This window comes from Hyaena hyaena, unplaced genomic scaffold (genome assembly GCF_003009895.1).
Source record: "Hyaena hyaena isolate Hyena2069 unplaced genomic scaffold, ASM300989v1 scaffold_102, whole genome shotgun sequence".
Taxonomy (NCBI): domain Eukaryota; kingdom Metazoa; phylum Chordata; class Mammalia; order Carnivora; family Hyaenidae; genus Hyaena; species Hyaena hyaena.
The window spans coordinates 2,421,523-2,446,343 of NW_024080734.1; the positions used below are offsets into that span (position 1 = coordinate 2,421,523).

A 24,821-nucleotide genomic window follows, 5' to 3' on the forward strand; every position below is an offset into this window, starting at 1 on the left:
TGGGAAGACAATGGTGAAACTGAATAAAGTCCACAGAGCAAATATTAGCATTACATCAATATTAATGTCCTGATTTTGATCATTATATTGTGGTTATATAAGAAAATGTCCTTGCTCTTAGGAAATACATACGAAACTATTTTGGGGTAAAAAGATTTCCTGTCTCCAACTTAATCAGATGGTAAAAAAAAAAAAAAAGTATTTACACACATGTATATACAAAGAAAGAATATTTTAAAGCAGATGTGACAAAATGTAACATTTAGGGAAATCTAGATGAAGAGTACACAGAACTTCTTCCTACCATTTTTGCAACATTATTTTAACATAAAGTAAAACAAACAAATATATGGGACTCTGATAATTCCCTTAGATATAGATTTGGATTGGGGAGAGCAACCACTGTATTAACCTAGATCTCACTAGGCCCCAAAGACCCAGGGCCCTGTAAAGGTGCTGGCTGTGTCTGGATGGAGTTAGACTCTTGGAGACTTTTGACCAACTCAAATTCTTCAGGAATTTGCAGGAGTGTTCCTGTATGCATTTAGAAGACTCTGCAGGGAATGACCCCTATCATTCTGATTGTTACATTATGGGTAAAGAAGGTAGCAGTCTGCCACACAATGTTGCTTTTCTCGGAAACAGTAAGTCAACAGAGAATGAGTACCATGGTCCAGCCACTGTGTGTAGAGTGCTATCCATATACTGCCCTACTGAATGTTCTCAACTCCAGTATAATGTCCATCTTAAAATGAAAAAACAAACTTAAAAGGTAAAATACATAGGTGGGGGGGAGGGGAGGGTAAGGGAGATGGCAAAAATAAAATAAGTTTAATTGGATAGTTCACAAAGATTTAATGAGGTAGTATTTCTCTCACAAACAATTAGAACATTGCCTAGCATATAAAAAAATACCTAAATGTCTGTTAAGTTAATAAAAATAAAAACTCTCCCAAAGATCATAAAACTAATGGTACAGCTGGGACTCAAACGCAGATTGACGGACTCCAGGGTTCATATTCTCCACCAGGACTATACTACCTCATGGCTTTAAGAGTATTAATCCATTAACATGGATTAATGTTCAACATGGTTCTAGACCTTCACCTACCCTCCCAAAGTGAACCCACATGATAATCCATCCATAAGGTGGCAGGGCTCCATGAGGTTAAAGGTGTAAAGGAGAGCTTAGGATGGCACAGTAAATTGGCATGGATTGTAAGTGCCCAAACTACTCAGGATTACCCAGACAGTACATACCAGTTACCGAAAGCATGTTGGTGCCTGTCCCAAACAGTGGTCGTCAGACTCTTTATTCAGGGGAGTCTCCATTTTCAATCTGAAAAGTTTCCTTTGCTTGAGAAATTGTTGGGCAAAACTGCACGTAAATGCACTTCACTTGAATTGTATTCATTTGCCAAGTCCTTTGCTTTCTAAGTACAATCAAAGCCCACTTAATTTTAAGAACAGGTAAGGATCAAAGAGTACATTCAACAAAACCACAGAACATAATGGTATTTTGGCTTGTCCACGATTTTGCCACAAAATCTGTAAAGCACAACTAGAACGCAATCATCAAATTCTCTCTCTCTCTCTACCAAGTTATAAGAAAGTGACAGCTGATGCAAACAACCAGAGAAACAGAAAAACTACTAGAAACTGTGTTGCCTTGAGGTTAGAGTCATGGGAAGAGATAGATCCTGAATGTCACTTAATTATTGTAAATTGCATCTATGGCTATGTCCATTATAAAATTCCAAGCTTCACTTTTAGCTTGTTGGAACTGCAATGTTCAGAAGGATGGAATGTCCTAAGAAATAATGCATTCTCACAAACTGCCCAATAAACACCTGGGGTTACTTGCCAAATTATAGCCAAATTATAGCTGGGTATTCCCTGTGCTCTAGTTTTTACTGCATTTGCTCAGATTAGGTCCTCGGATGCACCTCCCTCACATCACTGTTGTGACTCTACAAAACAGCCAGGTTGGCTTTAGAAAAAATACTGACAAACCGTCCCAAAATGAAAAGCTAACAATGACATTTGTTATATCCCAAAACATCAGTAAAGTCAAGCTCTAGAAGTCATAACTACTCTAGAAGCACTGCTGCAATGACTTGAAAAAGCACTCTGCACTTCTCTGAACACATGATTTTTGCTCTTGCTCTCCCTCTTTTATACATACAGCACACAACTCGAGCATGAAAGAATGTACACCAAAATATTCATGTTAGGTGTTAGGATAAATGTGATTTACTGTTTCTTAAATAAGCTTTTTTTTTTTTTTAAGTTTATTTATTTTGAGACAGAGTGTGCATACAAGGGAGGAATGGAAAGAGAGAGAGAATCCAAAGCAGGCTCCTCACTCTGAGTGCAGAGCCTGATGCGAGGCTCAAACTTACCACAATATCATGACCTGAGCTGAAGTCAGATGCCTAACAGACTCAGCCATCCAGGCGCCTCTTAAATAAGCTTTATGACTTAAAAAATGTTTTTACAAAGAGTCGTTTATTTTTTAATGTTTATTTTTGAGATAGAGATAGCACGAGTGGGGGAGGGGCAAAGAGAGAGGGCGACACAGAAATCAAAGCAGGCTCCAGGCTCTGAGCTGTCAGCCCAGAGCCTAACGCGGGTCTTGAATTCAAAAACCGTGAGATCATGACCTGAGCCAAAGTCAGATGCTTAACTGAGTCACCCAGGTGCCCCACAAAGAGTTCTTAAAAAGTTTTTAAAATATATACAGTAAGAAAAAATTAGTCTTAAACAAGTTCTCCTATAAAACATGAGGAGACTATATATAAGAATAAACATATCAAATATACATATATTTTATATATGTTATATATAACGTGTGTGCGCACTGCATGCCCGTGCACATACGTGTGCAAAAGCTTTAAGTACTCTCTTTTCTTCCCTAGAAGGCAAAGTGATCCAGGTTTGATTTAGTGCAGTAATGTTGTAAATAGCTTTTAGACTGGATCAGGAGTAAATGCAAAGACATCATTAGTCAATACTTTCCAACTCATTAAAATTGTATAGCATTTTCCCTCAAGACTTCAGTACAAAAATAACTTGCCAATGCATTTTATACTACCTATTATTAAATCAGAACTATTTTTCAATGGAAACTGAATTTTATTCTACATCATAATTTTCTTTAATCTCCCTCGATGTTTCATCTGAAGACTTCTTTTTCCTCCCTCTTTAATAAATGGTGGAACTTTGGGGCACCTGGGTAACTTAGTCGGTTGAGCAACCAACAGCTCAGGTAATGATCTCATGGTTTGTGAGTTCGGGCACTGCATCAGGCTCTGTGCTGAGAGCTCAGAGCCTGGAGCCTGCTTCAGATTCTGTGTGTGTGTGTGTGTGTGTGTGTGTGTGTGTGTCTGCTCCTCTCCCACTCATGCTCTGTGTCTATCAAAAAGGAATAAACATTTTAAAAAATGGTTTTTTTAAATATATGAGTAAGTGTGGAACTTTGCACACTTTTAGTATTTAGGCTTTTCGTATTCATCCCTATTCCAAACTGGAAAACCTACCTTTACCATTCAAATGTAGTTCTGTCCCTGTTTATTATTCCCTTCTTAATATGCTTAAGGATCAATTGTTCCAGAAAAAAAAGTTTAAGGTTTTTCAGTCATTTGTTTGCCCTATGCAGTCACATTACAATTTCTAGTCAGTATATTTACTGGTATATAGAAAACAAAAATACAAACCAAGCACCTATTTTCTACCCTATGACAGATCCAATGCAAAAAGAAACTCTCCTTGCTTCCAAGGGCATTACATTTCATTCAATAACAGATAAGCAACTCTCCCCATTCTCAGAGCTCTTGTTACAGCTGAAGTATCTTATTCAATGCTCATTCCAGAAGTACTGGGTTTCATTTTATTGTTTCTCAAGTTCCCTTTCATTATGTCCTACTTATATGTAGTAGCACATATCTCAATTTTTCACTTCAAAATTATGAGACTTAAAAGGACATATAAACTACTCTGAGTCATTTAGGAAGACACAGGTACCTACAACAGGATGCAACCATCACAAACTCAGAGAAGCAAAAGCCAAAGTCACAGAAGGGTGTGTTCAATAGGTCCTGGGTGTTAGTTTTTGGCAATACAGCAGTGAGTAAAGGTCCAAAAGCTTTTTACTCAAGGTAAAATTCTTATTTTCAGGGAAACTAAGTTCAAGGCGGAAATGTACTGAGGACTGCCAGGAAAAGCACAAGCTACCATAATGAAACTGTATTATGGGACCAACATAGTTCCCCTCCTCCATCAGAGCAAGACACATTCAGGAGGTGGACACGCTCTGCTCCTCTTCTCAGCTGTAAAACTAGAAGGTGGTTCCAAGTGTTCGTATGCTGATGTTTTAAGTACAAACACCAAATCATTTCTGGGTTCCAAGCCCTCCTTTAGCTGCTGGATATACCAATCAGAAAGAACTTCATGTAACCTCCTCCAACTCACCCCCTGGAGTGATCACCACTTTCTGATCTGAGACAGATTTTCTAATACTTCTATACTAAGGGTGATTTCAGAGCACAGGCCTAGAAAAACCTTATTAAGCTTTCTTCAGATTAGACAAATCCTTCTTTTCTTGTAGTTTCAGAAACTCAAGGAAACTTGTTCCCCTCCCCCCCCCCCCCCCACAGTCAACTGCTAAGTTCAAGTTCAAGTCAAGTTTGAATACACTGAACTTTAAGATGAAAACATTCAGTCTAGGTTAGGAGGTAGAGGCAAAAGTGCAAAAGATAACCAAGTAAAAGGGCACAGAAGATGAACAAGATTAATACTTTTTTCCATTTGACCAGTTCCAGACAATTGAGATCTTAGTTCAAATTTTCTGTATTATGAAAAGCAACAGAAGTCATTCACTAAGATCAAAGACAATTAATTACCCACCTCATTTTTTACTGCTGTCATCATTTCGGATACATGAGTGAACATAAGAGTCCTTAAGAAACACATTCCATTAACTTCAACTCAACTATGTTTACTGCCGCCAAGGAAAAAACACACTTCTGCTGCAAGGAAAGAAAAGGCCACCCAAACCCCTCACCATCTGTGGAGAAGATACTGAGTTAGAAAACAGACAATGGAGCTTACGGTTTGGGGTACTCGTTTTATTCCTTATTCAAAACTTCTCTGTGCCTCAGTTTCCTCCCCTGTGAATTGGGATATTAACCTCCTTAAAGGGTCCTTGTAAGAATCAAGAAAATGTGCAGATTTATTTTTAAACCAAAAATTACAACAAAGAAAAAGATTATGTATTGCAATCATGGCTCTTCTCACCTATTTGTTAACTATACTCGTGGACCTTAAACGATTGAAAAGCCATTACTTTGAATTACTTCAAGCTCTCATTCAGCAAGTATTTCTTATGTATATGTTACTTACAAACCACTGTGCTAGGCTCTATTGAAACAGTATGTCACTGGTTTGTCACCCAGGTATACTCAACGTGTCTGCTATGCAAATAACACTCAGGAAGGGAGATTTGGTTATGTAAAAACAGGATGAAAAGTGTGAAATATATTTGCATTACTAAATATCTCATAACACAAGGAATGTGTTACAGAGTTACACGTTATAATACTGTACCTGCATAATTAATTTCCCCCCAAACACAAAGCTCCTTATACTTTTTATATGGAGGAGTGTGGGTTAGACTCCCAAAGTGAAATTTGTCTTTAGTAAAAAACTTTGAAGATCAGTTTCATCCTATAACTTGTTCCCAGGTTTTGCCATCCTCTAACACACTCTAAAATGTCTGCTGGAAAAAATCCACAGAATGAATAAGCAAAAACCCCTAAATTCCGAAAATTCATACAGGGTGTCTTCATTAGTCCCTGTTAATAGACTACTTTATAGGGTGTATGTGAAAACTGGATTTCTGTTGCATTCAATGTAAGCACAAATTCAGCTCGAGGGCAGCCTAACAATTCTACTGCGCTGGGTGGGTTATAAATACAATTAACTTTCTTTTTATATGCAAAGCAATTCAAATCATCACCAGGTTTGCTAAAGATGACAGGAGAAAATAACAAAAATAAACAAAATAAGCAGGGAGAGCTTAACAAGCAAATTAGATCATTGCCTCCTTTCTTCAAATGGGCAAATAAGTATCTCCCCAGAGTTAATTAATTAAGGTGAGGCAGCTGTAAAGACAATGGGCTTTCATACAACTAAGGAACTAGTAATAACATAATTTCACCCCAAAATCAAATTAAATAATTAAAACCAAGTAGTAAACTTCTCATTCTCCAAGTGATAAAACAATCATAACGATCCATTCATTATTTAAGACAAGGCCCCTGACTTCACAGAGCTTATAATATTGTGAAGCACGACAGGAAATAAGCAAGTAAACAATTTCTTTTTTTTTTTTAAATGTTTTATTTATTTCTAGGAGAGAGAGAGAGAGAGACAGCGTGAGCAGGGGAGGGTCAGAGAGAGAGGAAGAAACAGACTCTGAAACAGGCTCCAGGCTCTGAGCTGGCAGTCAGCACAGAGCCCGACGCGGGGCTCGAACCCACGAACCACGAGATCATGACCTAAGAGAAAGTCGGATGCTTAACCGACTAAGCCACCCAGGCGCCCCTCAAGTAAACAAATAATTTCTAAAAGCAATTTAAAACAAAAAACCACCATGAGGAAGGACATGCTATTTTTAAGAACTTAATAAAAAATCACTTGACAGCAAATATTTACATACCAAGTAAAAAGGTCAATGAAGGCCTTGAAAAGGAAAGAAAAGCCAAGCCTTGCTCACTAGATGCAAAGATCTTTCTTCCACTGGCATTCCTTTTATGTTTTATCTCAATGTAGTCCATTCTTTATAAGCAAAGTCTGACTAACAAAAATGATAGACATCAGACCTCACCTACTCAGTCCTTCTCACCATCATCGGATTCTGGTGCTTCCTTCGTAAGCTACAGTCAAATCTTTCAAACACAAGATCTCATTTATCAACCCCATTTCCATTAAGCACTTCCTGTCTGAACTTCCAAAGGTTTTTGTTTTTGTTTTAATGTGTGTTTATTTTGAAAGAGAGAGAGGAAGAGAGAGAATCCCAAGCACACTCCGCACCGTCAGCATGGAGCTGGACATGGGGCTCTGTCCTACGATCTGTGAGATCATGACCTGAGACGAAATCAAGAGTGAGACGCTTCACCGACTAAGCCATGCAGGCGCCCCTGAACTTCCAAAGTTTAAAGATAATACAAGTGTGCCCGAACTGTAGACAAAGAGCTGAAATATTTCACATCCAAGAGAGAAAGGAGTGAAGCTGCGCCAGACAGGGAGAAGGGCAGGCCTAACAGTGCCACGCTTTCTAAGGGCTGAGATCTTAAATAATGAAAGAGCTTCACTTACAGAGGACGTTATGAAGCCAAAAGTTGCTCCAGAAGAAAGAGACCACCTGTGGGCTTGTAACCACCCTTTTAATTCCTGGCAAAGGCAAGTCAAATGCAGGGAGTAAACAAACTTCCAGATCTAAAACCAGACTGCAATTAGTGATCCAGGCACAGCGGTTACCACCTCACTGATTCCCTTCACTAGCTCTTTTTTAAGTAAGCTCTATGCCCAACGTGGGATTTGAACTCATGACCCCAAGATCAAACTTACAACCCCAAGACCGAGAGTGGTATGCCTTGCTGACGGAGCCAACCAGGCACCCCTACCTTTGCTATTTTTAATGTACTACCTTTCCTTTGTTTGCTCTTAAAAGTTTTGTTAGCATTAAAATTAATTTGGGTAGCATTTTATTTCTCTAAATTGCATTTACTTAATTTATATAGTACTATTTTTTCAGTAATTCTATGAAACCACAAATATTTAATACAATGCCCACAACAGTATGCCTATCCTAAGAGTAGAGAAAAACTGACTGAAATTATGTGTTAAAAGATTTTTCCCAGGATCTAATCACCTCATTTTAAAAACTGGTTCCAAAGACCTCAAGGAAACAAAACACTTGCTTCAGAGTTCTACAAACGTAACTCAAATTATATGTAAAATATATATTATTTTTAAGAATCATAATAACAAGACCCCACACATCAAATGTTAAATCTCAAACATACAGACCATCACAAAACATGTTCATCATGAAACTAATCATGGCAACACTGGAATGAAGCTTTTCTTACTTTCTGTATGCACATATGAAACTTAGGTAACTTCTTGAAATGGGTCATTGACTGGGAAATCCAGTCCACCACTCTGCCTGGTACCTTTCGTTAATACAGGCACATACATGCCCACTCATGTAACACTGTACCAGTGAACACACAAATATGGTTCTATGCATGTCTGGGCTGCATTTAATGCCACAGCAAGCTCAGGTATACCTGCTCAGTACATTCTCTCATGATAAGAAGCAACTCAACAATGCTTAGTGAAAATATATCATAAGTCACAATATTGGAAGACATATTTAAGCTTTGAGTACAGTTTGTAGTGATTCAAACTTCAAAAAAAATCTATAGAACTTTATGAGACCTTGAATTATTTTTTAGTGACTGTACAATCAAAGTAGAAAACAAAATGCTGAGGCTGATACTTTAAATTTTTTTAAATATTTTTTTATTTATTTCTAGGAGAGAGAGAGACAGCGTGAGCAGGGGAGGGCCAGAGAGAGAGGGAGTCACAGACTGAAACAGGCTCCAGGCTCTGAGCTGGCAGTCAGCACAGAGCCCGACGCGGGGCTCAAACCCACGAACCGCGAGATCATGACCTAAGCGAAAGTCAGACGCTTAACCGACTAAGCCACCCAGGGGCCCCGAGGCTGATACTTTAGTGTTCAATGTAAGGTATACCTAAAAAGGGAGATTCAACCATTAAAAAGTTTGAGTATACTGATTTCATCCAACAAACATGCTCATTTTATAGATAAGAAAAAAACAAGAAATGGGGAAGTCAAGTGAGATATAAGGTCAGATGAGATATAAGAGGAGGAACTAGAACTTTTCATTACACTATATGGTTCTAGTTAACAAAGCTCCTGTCCTACAATTAAATAAGTCTTCTATTAGGGGAACTTTACTTTCTCCCTAACACCATTATAAAGTCAAAGATGTATTTCACACAACTGTTAATTGAGTCTATAGTATTATGAAGCCTTAAGTCTTATGAAGTCTGTACCAGGCTAATGCAGCTTACATTCCGAGAAGATAAGTAATGTTGAAAAATAACCATGATAGAGGTAGGTGCCTGAGTGGCTGTCGGTTAAGCGTCCAACTTCAGCTCAGGTCATGATCTCACAGTTCATGAGTTGGAGCCCCACATCGGGCTCTGTGCTGACAGCTCTGAGCCTGGAGCCTACTTCAGATTCTGTCTCCCTCTCTCTCTCCCTCCACTGCTTGCACTGTCTGTCTGATGATATAATATTAAAAAAAAAAAAAAACTATGCTAGAACATTTTTATAAAAATCAGAGAAAGGAATGTAGATACAAAGGGTACAAACTTTCAGTTATAAAAAGAGTAAACTCTGAGATCTAATAATGTACAGCATGATGACTACAGTTAATAATAGGGTATTGCAGACATGCAGGCTGAGAGTAGATCTGAAGCTTGTCTCTGGGTGGGAAAATGAAAAGAAGGTTCAGATTTATTCAGTAATGAAAGATTCTCCCAGCGCTGGAAATTAGCAGAAAAGAATTGGGAGAAGTCTAGATTTTGGATCCGGTATAGCCTAGGAAATAAAGAATCACATTCTGTTAGTATTAGATCTACCTAATTTTCAGTTTAAAGAAAATACAGAGGCTAGAGGAATATACTAAATGACAACCAGACAAACCCAGAATGTGGTACATTCTACAATACTCTTCAAAAAATCAATGTCATAGGAAATAAAAGGGGAGGAGCTATTCTAGATTTTAAAAAATTAAAGACAAAAACAAATGGCAATGTCTAATGCTGAATAGATCCTAATTTGAAAAAAATAGCCAAAAAGGCACTTCTGGGACAATTGGTGGATTCTGATTATGGACTTGATCTTAGGGAATAATCTTCTTAGGAGTGATAATGGTATTTGCATGTTGAAGTGTCATGATGTCTGTACTCTCAGTTAAGCAAATACACACACACACACACACACACAGAGTTGAATCTAAGTGACAGATATTCAAATGTTTATTGTAAATAAATACTAAAAGTATTTTTATTTTTTTTATTTTTTTTTGACTTTTTATTTATATTTTTTTATTTTTTTTTTATTTTTTTATAAAAGTATTTTTAAAAAGAATTAGATATAATCTTGATAAAGATGATCTAATCCATTCTCTTCTTCAACAATGGAAGAAACGGAGCCCAAAGTACCATAGACAGTGCAGGACTTTTCTCAAGAGATTAAATCTCAGACAGGTCTGCAGAATCTTAGCACAAACTCTTTCTATGTGCCAGAAATCTAGGACCAGAGACAAAAACTGGTCTGGGACAAACATATACATACATACACATATAAAAAAAGTGTTTAAAGTTTATATATTTATTTATTAGTAATCTCTACACCCAGTGTGGGGCTGGAACCCACAACCCCAAGATCAAGAGCCACATGCTCTTCTGAATGAGCGAGCCCGGCGCCCCATGTGCATGTAAAAAAGCGAAACACATTCCTGATGCTTAATATGTGACAATATGATTAAAATTACAAAGGAATAAAAATCTGCTAAAGATGGTTAACACCTTACTACATCAGAATTTTGTGTGATTTTTTTTTTAATGTTTTTTTATTTCTGAGAGAGAGAGAGAGACAACATGAGCAGGGAAGGGTCAGAGAGAGAGGGAGACACAGAATCTGAAACAGGTTCCAGGCTCTGAGCTAGCCGTCAGCATAGAGCCTGACGCAGGGCTCGAACCCACGAACCGTGAGATCATGACCTGTGCCGAAGCCGGATGCTTAGCCGACTGAGCCACCCAGGTGCCCCTACGTCAGAATTCTGTATGAAATAAACCTCAGAATGCAGCATTAAATGGGAATTAGCTAGTTGGATGCACGCAAAAAAATCCACTTAAATATCATCACCTATACGCTGTCTTGCAACTGGCCTATTAATTATGGCAATTGTGCCTTCCAAAAATCTGACAACATACCTTAACAACTTCACATTTCACCTACCCCTCCACAAGCTTCTTACCAGTCCTCCAAAATGCCATGTTTTTTCATATTGCTATACGAGTGATTTCCTCTGCCCCTCTACTTTGTCTCCATCTACTCCTCTTTCAAGACCAACTACTTATATCACCTCTTTAGTGAAGGGTTCTGACTGTGCTCCCCACTATTCTCTGAACTTCCATAATACTTTTTTCATTGCTGTAGAGACTTTAAAAAAAAAAATTTTTTTTTAAATGTTTATTTTTGAAGGTGAGAGAGACGGAGGGGCAGAGGAAGAGGGAGACACAGAATCTGAAGCAGGCTCCAGGCTCTGAGCTGTCAGCACAGAGCCCGATCCGAGGCTCGAACTCCCAAGCTGTGAGATCATGACCTGAGCCAAAGTCAGACGCTTACCTGACTGAGCCACCCAGGTGCCGTGATGTAGAGGCTTTTAAAACTTTTCTTAATTAAATGTATGATTTCTCCACTTGACCACAAGCTATTTGGTATCACGGAGCAGGCCATATTTATATGGTTAGCTACAAGTACTGGCAGTTAGAAATAATGGAGGCTATTTTTAAAACTTTCAGTTTAAAAAATAAGGTGTTTGCCCTGAGTTGAAAGTGATACTTTATCATGAAGCATAACTAAGTGATCTGGACTATATGTTATTCTGCCCCTTTGATACTTTTAGTATCAAAGCACAGTCCACAAGCATGGAAATGAACAAAGAGGCCTGCCCTTAGCTCTAACCTATGAGCCAATTATAATAAATGCAAAAAATTACCTGAATGGTTTTCTTGGAGGACTTCATGAGAAAAGTCCAAAAGTCACTAATTCATTATTTAGTCAAGTGTTGAATCAACGTATATCAAAACCCCACTTGCACTCAAGTAAAATTCACTTAAAATGACTTTCACACATTAGGAGTTTTTTCTTTAGACATCTAACTTCAATAGAAATTCCATTTCTGAAAACAGAGCAGTAATGGAAATGCCGAAATGTTCTATTGCAAACACGCAAAAAATGGCATAACACTCAATGTACACTCAGCAATATTTAATCTCTCAGCTCAATATATGGAATATATTCAAAAACAAACTTGATTGTTGCTGACTGCAAGTCAGAGTGGCTGATGCAAGGCGAATACATGCTGATTGTTCTTGGCCAACACACATGCATCTTTAAGTACATACGCGTTAGTAAAGTCTCAACCTATGGTCCTTGAACTACCAGTGAATCATGAGGAGCTTGCTGGTAGCCTAGTATGCCCGATAAGCAGTAGCAGAAAGCTGGGCAGGGATGGTGAGGGGCGGCGGGAAGAATCAGATGCAGTGGTCCACCAAATGAAGATAAACCATTCAGGTGGTCTGCAGTAAGGAAAAATGAGAAATCACTAAATCAGCAAATCAATCATCATGCCCATTAATATGATCATGTTGTTTACCGAAATCAGCCTAATGCTTTCTTGCAACAAGAAGAATGTGACTTGGTCAAAAGCCGCAGGAGAGAGAACTAATTCATAAATAGCATGGCAAAGTTCCTTACTGTAAGTGAATAACACTCAACAGTCATTCCTATTAGAAGACTCACCTGAGTATAGTACCACTAGCAAGGTGCTGCCAAAGCTCTGCATTTGCAGTAAGAAAAGCAGATTTTAAAAAAAGGGGCGCCTGAATGGCTCAGTGAACTGAGCGTCCAACTCTTGATTTTGGCTCAGGTCATGATCCCAGGGCTGTGGGCTGAGAGCACGTTGACTGCTTGAGATTCATTCTCTCTCTCTCTCTCTCTCCGTCCCCCCATCCCTCCCCCGAATGGCACTTGCTCCTGCTCTCTCTCTCTCTCAAAATAAATAATAAACTAAAAATAAGAATATTTAAACAAAAACTTAGGGGCTCCTGGTTGGCTCAGCCGGAAGAGCATGCAACTCCTGATCTCAGGGTTGTGAGTTCAAGCCCCATGTTGGGTGTAGAGATTACTTAAAAATAAAATTAAAAAAAAAACAAAGAAAGTAAAATCCATCTATTAAAATTTCCCCATAAGAAAGAGAGGTGTTACAGACAAGGGTTATCAAAAATCAGAATGAAGATGCTTATCATTTCTAATGGCATAAAGATTCTACCCACAGTATATAGTACTAGCAACTGATTCCTAAATAAAATCAGAGATGGGGAAAAAAAAAAAACCCCAACCCAGGCCATTTAATATCCATAGCAAAAATCTTTAAAAATGCCATTCCAACATAAATTCCAAGATAATCTTGACTGGGAAAAAATGTCAACCTTTTATTTGCTAGAAAATTGAGCACAAAATTGGACTAGCCAGGGTAGCTTATTAGGTAGGGGCTACAACATCGAATGTCTATTTTAAATATAAACTTGAGTGCTTAAATCTCTTCCCAAAGAGGATTCAGCTTTCCCCACATCTCAGTATTTTCCAACTGTAGCATCCCTGACCTAAATTTAGTTCTCATACCTACCAAATATTTCTACCCAGAGTTCCACTGGATTTCTGACACACACCTTGCTGCCTATTTTCCTTCTGGTCTCTCCCCACCACTATACTCATTCTGGTAAAATCAAGCACCCTCTGCTTTACACCAAGGAAATGTCTCCTATTTTGTAGTATGTCTCTCTCCAATTGGTATAAAATTTTAAGCATCCTGCTTATAAAGCCTCAGAGCTACCAGCCCAGAGAATATGAAAAATTTTTACTTTTAACTATCACACTAGGGAGAAGGGCAGACTAATCTTCAGCCTTCCTCATGCTCAATTCTACTTCATTTTTAATTATAGACCCAATCCTAAGAGTAGAAGTATAAGAAAATTCAATAAACAAACTAGTTAGATGATGTGTAATATATGGGACATTGAAAACACACAAGATAGAAATATGAATGATATTACTGGTGAAGAAAGAAAACCGTGTTTTGTAGAGAAACGTGTTTGTTCTGAAGTATACCAACCTCCAAAGGGCTACTGGTATATTCTGGGGCTGGATGCACAAAAAGTTTACTTGAAGTATAGATGTGAGTAACACACTACAGGTAGAATTTCTGCAAACACCACACTAGAATGAGAAGTTAACAAAACAAATTATTTTCTGAAATTATAAGGTCAGGTCTATCTGTGAAATTTTTGTGACTCAGTTCTTAGTACTTTTCTCTTCTTTTCACTTACTTACAGCAGTCATTTACTTTTATACTTTCAGTCAACCTCCCCCCAGAGACTCCAAAATCCACATTCTTAATCCTGAACATCTAGGAGTTCCATATCTAGACTTCTGCACCACCTTACATGATGTCCCAAGTTAAAAATTCTTGCATCAACTAAACCTTGGCATACTGAAAGGCAAACTATAGCTTGCCCCAGATAGCTCTTTCTTATTCCCCAAAACCTGCCAAGCCACCTCAATATTCTTGGCCATCCAGATTCACAAACATGGGATTACAGATTTTCCCTAACTTATGGTAGGGTTACATCCCAATAAACCCATCATAAATGAAAACATCATAAACTGAAAATGCATTTAATACAACTAACCTACAGAACATCATAGTTCAGCCTAGCCTACCTTCCATGTGCTCAGAATTCTTATATTGCCTACAGTTGGGCAAAATCATCTAACACAAAGCCTATTTCATAATAAAGTGTCAAATACCACGTAATTCATCAAATACCATACTGAATGTGAAAAACAGAATGGTAGGAGTATCCGTTGCTTACCCTCATGATACTGACCGGCTGGCTGACTGGGAACTGTAGCCTGCTGCCTCTGCCCAGCAACACGAGAGAATGTCATACCACCTACCATCAGCCATGGAAAAAAATCTAAATTCAAACTCCGAAGTATGGTTTCTACTGAATGTGTGAGTATCACTTTGTACCATCATAAAATTGGAAAACTGAAAAATCCTAAGTTGAGTCACTGTGAGGGACTGTATTTTACTTTCTTTTGTATATCCCTATACCCAATAGATTATCAACTCGAACTATAGCTTGCCCCAGATAGTTTGCCTTTCAGTATGCCAAGGTTTAGTTGATGCAAGCAAGAATTTTTAACTTGGGACATCATGTAGAGTGGTGCAGAAGCCATTTTTTTCCTAATGGGTTCCTTGCTCTAATCCCTTCCCATTGTAAGCAATCCTGGACCAGCCTTCTCAAACTTTAATATGCATAGGAACCATGTGAGAATCTAGTTAAAATGAGGATTCTGATTTATTAGGTCTGGGGGGGGGGGGGGTCTACGATTTTGCACTTCTAACGTACTCACAGGTTACCGCAAAATTGCTGGTAGCGGGACCACCTTTGAGCAGCTCAGATCACTGTTTCCTTTTATTCCCTCAGCACTTGCACAGTTTATCCTACAGTATATCTATCTGTTTACACAGTGTTTTACAGTTGTTTCATGTGTGCATATTTTATTATGCTTTCCCAAAAAAGGATTTTTGACATACTCAAGAAATAAGATCATGATTCCTTTTTTGGAACAGCAGCAACCAACCCAATGTTGGGCATATTGTGGGTTCTCAATGCCTTTTGATTGTAAACTGCTTCCACAGAAAATATAACAATCATCTCTTGATTAAGAAGTTGAAGTAGGTTTATGGATTACTTTTGTCAACTTTTTAAAAACCATTTGACTGCTAATCAACCTTTTCACCACATAAGACAGAAAATAAACTTAAAATAGCTTTCTATTCATAGTTAAAAAAGTAAATGTTGGTTGAGTTAGACTTGTGAATTATTGGCTATAGATTTATTCTTTCTTCATCAGTGAAAGATTAATTAAATATACTAGATTTATTCTTCATCAATGAAGGATTAATTAAATATACATTTAAAACAAAAGCCAGAAGCCCAGGCAACAAAAGAAAAAATAAATTTGACTTCATTAAAATTAAAAACTTTTATGCATCAAAGGGCACCACCAAGAAAGTATAAAGACAGGGCACCTGGCTAACTTAGTTGGTAGAGCATGTGATTCTTGACCTTAGGGTTATAAGCCCAAGCCCCACATTCGGTACAGAGATTACTTAAAAATAAAATCTTAAAAAAATAAAGTGAAAAGAAGAGAGAAAATATCTGCAAATCATGTATCTGATAAGGGTTTAATACACAGAATATATAAATGCCTCCCACAACAACAACAAAAACCAAAACAACCCAATTAAAAAATAGGCAAAAGTCTTAAAATAGACATTTCTCCAAAGAAGATAAACAAATGTCCAAGAAGCACTTTAATTAAAAGATGCTCAACATCACTAGTCATCAGGGAAATGTAAACCAAAACCACAGTGAGATATCACTTCATACCCACTACAAGGGCTAGTAGTTTAAAAAATGGGAAATGACAAGTGCTGGTGAAGATACGGAGTAACTAAAACCCTTGCATGTTGCTGGCAGGAATGTAAAACGATGGAGCCACTATGGTAAAGTTTGGCAGTTCCTCAAAAAAGTAAACCATTTAACCTAGTGACTCCATGCCTACATATATTCTATCCAAAAGAACCAAAATCAGGGACTCAAACAGCTCTTTGTACACCGAAGTTCAGTTCATAGCCACATTATTCACAATAGCCAAAAAGTGGACACAGCCCAAATGTCCATGTAGAAGAATGGATGGAGAAGAAGAGATAAACAAAATGTGATATATACATACAATGGAATATTATTCAGCCATAAAAAGGATGAGGTCCTGATACTTGCTACCACAGGATTAGCCTGAAGACATGATGCAAAGTGAAATACATCACAAACAAAAGGATAAATACTGTATGATTCTACTTAGATGAAATACCTAGACTTGGTAAATTCACAGAGACAAAAAGATTTAGAAGTTAATAGGGGCTGGGAGAGAGGAGAAAAGATACTGCTTAGTGGATCTAGAGTTTGTTTGAAGAGATGAAAAATCTTAGAAATACATAGTGGGGACAGTTGCACGCTGTGAATGTAATTACTGGCACTGAACTGTACACTTAAAAACAATTAAAATGGCAAAGTTTATATTTTATCACAAATTTAAAAATGAAACTAGAAAAAAACGAGAAACTAGCATTTTTTAATCATAGCCCTGAGTTCAAGTTCTGACTGCCATTTATAAACAATGCAATATTAAGCAAATGAATCTCTCCCAGCTTCAATCATCCATAAAATAGAGATATTATCCACCTCCCAGAGTTACTGAAGACTAAATGAGAAAAACAAACAGAGCACAACATCTGTTACATAATAAATACTGGAAAAATGGTAGTTGTTATTACTCAAAAACCACGGTTACTCATCAAGTAGGTATCTATAAGGCTGCTATAAATGGATACCCCAAAGAACTCCAGGATGTTCTCGAGACATTATGAAATAAAGACACGAATACCCAGCAGGCAGTTCTCCTGCTGTAAGCCTGGAAACCTGTGACCACCAAGGGTTAGTCCACTTGGGATATCACTGACTATGCAAAACAAAAGATACACCCAGGAAGTGAGAACCCACTTTCTACATCATTCAGTTCATTCAAGAGGTGAACAAAACAAGAAAAGTTAGTTGGTTGTCTTCAACTAATTTCATTTTACTGTTTTTCCCCACATATTTATTTATTTTTTATGTTTTATTTATTTCTGAGAGATGGAGAGGCAGCGTGAGCAGGGAGGGGCAGAGAGAGAGGGAGACACAGAATCCGAAACAGGCTCCAGGCTCTGAGCTGTCAGCACAGAGCCCGACGCGGACCTGAACCCATGAACCATGAGATCAGGACCTGAGCCAAAGTCGGACGCTTAACCGACTGAGCCACCCAGGCGCCCCTCCACATATTTGTTTTTAAAAAACATGAGATTTCATTCCTTAGCCAATGCCATGGACTGCACAAAGCTTTGTCCAGAGGTCCTGAGTCCCAACCCCAGCATCACAAGGTCATCATAGTAAAGCAGAGAACTATACAGAATATGCTGCCTAAAAAAACGTTCTAGGAGCATGGAAGCTTGAAGTGGACTGTTAAATAATCTTGTAAAATGTATATAATATACTTGTCTTGATGAAAATTAGGCTTTTAAAAAATGGTCAAACTAGCTCAAACTCCAACACTGAATCCTGGGCAAGATATGCCAGAGGAAGATACTACAAATGATTCCAAAATAACATATAACCACAAATCTTATAACGTGGATTAAGCAATTTCTGTATTCCTCAGTGTTTCGCAAAAATTTCCCAAATTCCTTAGTAAGGAAGATTTTCTCCTCTACCAATTACTTGCATGTACAAGAGACTTAGATCCAGAGGGAAAGAGAAAGTATAGTATCTCAAATGGCCAAAAAGGTTTTTTAAAAAGTCACTTTTTACTAAGGTTACCTGATATTTAAGAGTCGAACCAATCGAGGGGCACCTGGGTGGCTCAGTCGGTTTTGAGCATGACTCTTGATTTCGGCTCAGGTTATGATTTCACAGTTGTGAGATGGAGAGTTCAGCATGTAGTCTGCTTAGGATTCTCTTTCCCTCCCTCTGCCCCTCTCCCCAACTCACGCACTAGCTCTTAAAAAAAAAAAAAAAAAAAGTCAAACCAATCTAAAACAGTGAAGATTTGAAAACACTGTGAACGTAAAACTGTCATGAAAACCATGAGAAGACTATTTTACTTCATGTTGATAAAAGAATTTTTCATGGGGCGCCTGGGTGGCTTAGTCAGTTAAGCGTCCGACTTTCGCTTAGGTCATGATCTCGCGGTTCGTGGGTTCGAGCCCCGCGTCAGGCTCTGTGCTGACTGCCAGCTCAGAGCCTGGAGCCTGTTTCAGTCTGTGATTCCCTCTCTCTCTGACCCTCCCCTACTCACGTTGTCTCTCTCTCTCTCTCTCCTAGAAATAAATAAAACATTAAAAAAATAAAAAAAATTTAAAAAAAAGAATTTTTCATAACCCAAATGTCCAGGTGAAAACTACAAATCATCATTTTATGTTTGAAAAGCAAAGGATCTGTGCCAATGCCCTTAGGAAAAATTGTCTTTCCCTTCTACAAAAACCTACTATAATAAGCAAAAACTATTTAATGTGTTAACCTACAACACTCACCTGAGCTAATTCCTTTAAACCGCAATTAACTCTTAACTATCATGACAATAATGAAGAATAAAGTCTTCTATAATTAAATTCCAAAACAATCCTTTTATCCCACACAGTCCCTTCCTCCACTCCATACATGAGGCCCCTATTTTCTCTTAAGAAAATAGAGGTTTTGTGGTTGCTGTTCTTTTTTTCTAAATTTTACTTTAGAAAGTTATAGTGCAGCTTAAGGTCCAGAGATCTCAGTTCTCAAAGAAATGAATGCTATGGCTATCTAACTAGAAACGACTGGTAGTAAATTACCAAATGCTAAGACTTTATGCTTAATAAATATGTTACGTTATCAAAAGGCTTTCAATAAATTGGTTCAAATTCATTACCAAGAAGAGAAAAATGTTTATTAAAATTCTTAAATGAGTATTAAAAAATTAAATTTAACTGAAACTAAACACTACTAGGGCGGCCTGGCTGGCTCAGTCAGTAGAACATGTGACTCTCGATCTCGGGGCTGTGAGTTTGAACCCCACGTGGGATTACTTTAAAAAAATTATTTTTGAAGTTTATTTATTTTGAGAAAGTGCAAGCAGGGTAGGGGAGGAGAGGGGAGAAAGAGAATTCCAAGCAGGCTCCATGCTGTCAGAGCAGTGCCTGATGCAGGGCTCGAACCCACAAACCGTGAGATGATGACCCTAGCTGACACCAGGAGTCAGATGCTTAACCAACTGAGCCACTCAGGCACCCCAAATTTAAAATCTTAAAACAAACAAACAAACAAAACACTACACACTATCTGTAGCACATACTAGTATATTTCATACTGGTATACTTCAACTGCAGGAAGAATCCTTTTGACCCCCACTTTGAACTTAACCCAGGGCTGTTTTAAATCATGCCCTCTTTATCTTCTGCTTCGTTGTCACTGGGGATCTCACTGTTAATGTGCCACCAAATAATAATGCTATGACTTGAAGTGCACTATTGTGTTTTCATGGACAATTTTTTTCACCACACACTTCACTGAACTCTCAAACTATTTGTCCAGGATTTAGTCATACAAGAAACCCACAGATTCTAATCAAGTGGCATGGCCAACTATCATGTAATTCAGGAAACGTATCGGCTACATGTTAGGTGTACACAGTTTACAGTCGGAGCTCAGTAGCAGGGCAAGCAATTGGTCTAAAAAGCTAGTATAAGTTGTAAAACCTTCTCCCCAAACGATTTAGTTTAGGAACTTACAAATATGCCTTACATTCTGAGACATCTACCAGAAGGTTGGAACGAAACCAACACTGTCATCTTTGCTATTCCTAGCTGTTTCTTCTTCAACTACAACACTCTGCCCTCTACACCGGCTATAGGGCGGACTCAGCCAAAGGTCGTTTAAGTAAAGGTAGAACTAACCTTATTGTTAGACTGTTACACTACCATGCGGATGGAATTAAAAAGCTCTCCCCCGCGGACTGCTATTTACAATAAACGAGAAGTGCGTTCCGTGTTAGAAAACTTTTAAAAGCACTGGGCTAAGTCGGACTCCTGTATTTGTACTTTCAGCCTACATATTTTCCTTTACGTAAGGCGGATAGGAATTTAACTAGCCCACCCCGACAGCAGGCTGGCCCAACACCCGCAAGCCGTAGCAAGAGGCCACGTTTTCCTCGGGCGGACCGTCCCCCCACCCCTCCTTAAAATAATGCGTGTGGCCACTTGAGACTTCCCCAGCCAAGCTCCAGAAACTTGCAGGTTTAAATGGCCAAATTGGAACCAACCAGGGCAGCTGTCATCTGAAACTCGGGAAAGCTGAGCCCGGCCAACTCTGCCGAACGAGGAAGGGTGCGGAGAGATGTGGCGGGGCCCGTCGGAGGGAATGCATTAACTCCCCTCCCCAACCCCCCCATCAATTCGCTTTTCTGCAACCCCAGCGCCGCCATCCTGTTCCTGAATAATTAAACGGGCTGGAGAGGGGGTGAGGTGGCCAAGAAAGGCAGTTTCTGGTCCGAGTTTCCCGAGCCGAGGCGGTGGGGTCGGGAGGCCGAGGGCTACATCCCCGGCGGGGGAAGGACTTTCCTCGGGGGCCGGCAGGGCAAGGGGCGACCCCGCCGCCAGCAGGGCGGCCGGAAGCGGAGCGCGGAGAGTGACGTGGAGGAGGGGATGACAAAGGGGCTCGGGGGCCCCCGGCGGCGCGGCCCGCGGGCCCGCAGGGGCCGGGACAGGTGGCCGGGCCTGACCGGGAACAATGGGGGGCCGAGGCTGCCCCCTGGCGCTCACCTACCTCCGGTGCCCTCCGAGTTCTCGTTGAGGCTGCCCGAGGAGTCGTGCTGGGCGCCCACACACCCGCCCATGGGGGCCCCCGGCGCCTCGTCCGCCACCTCCGGGCGCTCGTCCGGCCCGCCGCCGCCTCAGCCTGCTCAAGCGCCGCCGCCGCCGCTGCCGCCGAGCCCGGGACAGGCGCGCCGCTCCGCTCGCCCGCCGCGGCCCAGCCTCCGCCCCCCTCGCCGCTCCACCCACCGCCTTGGCTCGGCCCCTTCCTCCGCGCCCACTTCTACCTCAGCCCCCGGGCCGCCCGCCCGGCAGGCCAGGCCCGCGCGCCGCCCTCGCCTCCTGCTCGGCCCCGCCAGGCCAGGGCCGGCCCATCCCGGGCGGGCCGCAGCGCCCGCCTCGCCCGCTCACAGCCCCGCACACCCACGTCCAGGCGAGCCCCGCGCCGGCGCCGCCGGTCCGCCAGGCCCCATCGGCCCCCGCCCCGCGGCGCCGCCCTCCGCACCCGCGGCCTGGGCTCTGCCGGGCCCGCCCGGAACGGCCGGCGGGGGCGGGGCCGCGGGAGGCCGCGCGCTGATTGGCTATGGGAGGGGCCGCGAGCGCAGGGCTGGGGCGGTGGGGAGGGGAGAGGAGAGGGGAGAAGTGGGGAGGGGAGCTCCGAGCTGCAGGAGCGGAGGCGAACTGCGGATCCGTCCGGGGAAGAGGCAGGGAAAGGAGGCGTGGAGGAAGGACAGAGAAAGAGAAGAAAAGGAGAGGGAAGAAGGGAGAGGCAGCAAGAAAGGAGGAACAAAAGTGAGAAAGGAGAAGTAGAAGAGGGAGCGAGATCGAGTTTCTGGCTGCTCCTCGGGCGTCAGCCCTTTCTCTTTCTCTGGCAAGCGGGTCAGAGGGGGCACAGAGAAGTAATAGAAGCTTCGTAGGCGGAGACGGGGCTGGCTCCCAAATAGCTGGCGAAGGTGGGTGAGGGGTCCTGGCTGAAGGCTGAGATTCCGGCACCTTTGGGACTTGTGTAGAATTCGGTGGTTTGGTACACCGAGTCTGGGCTTCCCCTTGCCTGGCCACCGCCCCCCCCAATCACTGTGCCCCATTATTAGACGTAGAGGCGGTCATTGTGGTTGCAGACTGGACTCAGATTACAGAGGCGAGGCATTCCGTGAAGGAGAGATAAGCGCTGACCGTAGTTTTGAGGGCGTGGGTTCATTTCATCTCCACGGGATTGATTATTCAAACACAATGCTACTTCTCAAGATCCTCCCGTTAGGTATTTGCATCGCCTTTAGAACAAAGTGAAGTATAAAAAAAAAAAAATTAAATACCCTGGCTTTTCTAAACTAGAATTTGGTACACTGACCACGCCCAACATTCTTGGCGGTCGTATTCCTAATCTAAGCCAAATTGTTAATGGTCCCTTCAGAATTGTGTTTTGCTATGATGCCTTAAAATTTTCATCAGCCTGCTTGGGCCTTTATAAAGCTTATTTCTGCCCAAGCTGTTTTAACTATCTGCTCCATTTTTATATCAGACTTTCTTTTTTTAACATCTTGGGTCGGCTTTTGCTTAGCATTAAAAAAATTTTTTTAAGTGAACTACCTAAGAAAAAGACTCTCTGCAGCTTGGAATTTGCATTTAAATATATTTTCATACACTGCCGGTGGGAGTGTAAATTGGTTTAATCTTTTTGCAAAGTAATTTGGAAACAAGGATCAAGAACCTTAAAAATGTTAATACTCTTAGGCTTGGGATTATCCCACACATGGTATCTAGTGCACAGAAATAGTCCAAAATGCAAAGGAAGATTTCTGTACTTGTATTCATTTGATAATAAGATAAAAATGAGAGGTTGACAAACAAAACCCTATACTTACATAAAAGCACAGAAATGTGAGAAACAAATCTGCTGTATTAAATTCATGATGACAAATTAGTGTCGTTCTGCGTAGTCATGAAAAATCAGAAGAGCTTATATACAAGATGTTTTTATGAGTTTTCAGAGGTTGCTCTGACATTCAGGTACTGTGTCACAAAGCTTTCCATCTGATCACTCCCAGCTGAGTACTCACGTTGGTAGACAGACAACACTTCATAACTTCCCTGACGGAGAGAAGCTGCGTGATGAATATCTTCAAAAGGAACGCTTTGTCCTGATTTTGCTCTAGAAATTACAGAAACCAAGAGTTCCGCAATGTCTATTAAACAGATAACAGGCACCCAAGTGATGAGTGTTTCCGATGAGCACTGAGGAGTTGCCCAAGGAAAAGAGAGCCATGTCATTGAGACATTTTCAGTTGTGGGTATTCTCCTCCTTGCCTTTATCTTCCAGCAGAATCACAAGTTTCCAGGAGACAGAATAATGTGCAAGTTAAGGGCCACAGCTTTGCTATCAACTTCCTAGGTTGGAAACTGGCTTCCGTTCTGTACTAACTATAGGACCTTAAATTTCTGCACAGCTCAATTTTCCTACCTGTAAAAACTGGGCCAATCACAATGCTGTAAACTCTGTGGGGGCTCTTTATTAACTCGCCTCTGTTTCATGTCTAGCATCACCTATTTTAACTTTCTGCATGGCTTAATCCACTTAAGACCTTCTTTAGAAACGGTGCCTTCTTAACCATGAGAGACTCTTGAAATGCTGAAAAAAACTGAGGACTGATGGATGTGGGGGGGAGGGGGGATGCGCATGGAGGAGGACACTTGTGGCGATGAGCACTGAGTGTTATGTGGAAACTAATTTGACAATAAACTATTTGTAAAAAAAAAAAAAAAAGAAACGGTGCCTTCTTTGTGTGTCTATGTGTGTGTGCATCTCTTTTTTTATAACATTTTGTTGAGATCTATTTCACATACCATACATTTCACCAGTTTAAAGCATATGATTCAAAGTGATGCAGCCACTATGGACAACAGTGTGGAGGTTCCTCAAAAAATTAAAAATAGAACTACCATCTGATCCGACAATTCCACTTCTGAGTATTTACCCAAAGAAAATAAAAACACTAATTCAAAAAGATGTATGCGCCCCCATGATTATTGCAGCATTATTTATAATAGCCGAGATATGAAAACAACCCAAGCTTCCATCCATAGATAAATGGATAAAGAAAATGTGATGCAAACACACACACAAACATTCATATGCGGAATATTATCCAGCCATAAAAAAAGAAATCTTGGGGTGCCTGAGCGGCTCCGTGAGTGTCTGGCTTCGGCTCAGGTCATGGTCTTGCAGCTCGTGGGTTTAGCTGCTGTCAGTGCAGAGCCCTCTTTGGATCCTCGGTCTCTGCCCCTCCCACACTTAGGCACTCTCTCTCTCTCTCTCTCAAAAATAAATATATATATTTTTTAATCTTTAAAAAAGGGGCGCCTGGGTGGCTCAGTCAGTTAAATGTCCTACTTTGGCTCAGGTCATGATCTTCTGGTTGGTGA

At 40.5% G+C, this 24,821-nt stretch overlaps 1 protein-coding gene and 1 long non-coding RNA gene across 2 annotated transcripts in view; both read right to left on the reverse strand.

Moving 5' to 3' along the window:
- Positions 1-21,572, reverse strand: part of UBTD2 (ubiquitin domain containing 2) — a 57,364-nt gene extending 35,792 nt beyond the window's left edge. The window contains exon 1 of the mRNA XM_039235755.1: positions 21,415-21,572. Coding sequence (XP_039091686.1) covers positions 21,415-21,484 — 70 coding nt within the window. The 5' untranslated portion in view covers positions 21,485-21,572. The remainder of the gene's footprint in view (positions 1-21,414) is intronic.
- LOC120234100 lies at positions 12,146-20,739 on the reverse strand. Its single transcript, XR_005528987.1, has 3 exons — positions 20,547-20,739; positions 14,064-14,167; positions 12,146-12,468 (listed from the first exon to the last, which is right to left on the reverse strand). It is a non-coding gene; the product is annotated as an uncharacterized LOC120234100 (long non-coding RNA).
- Positions 21,573-24,821: the final 3,249 nt, after the last annotated feature.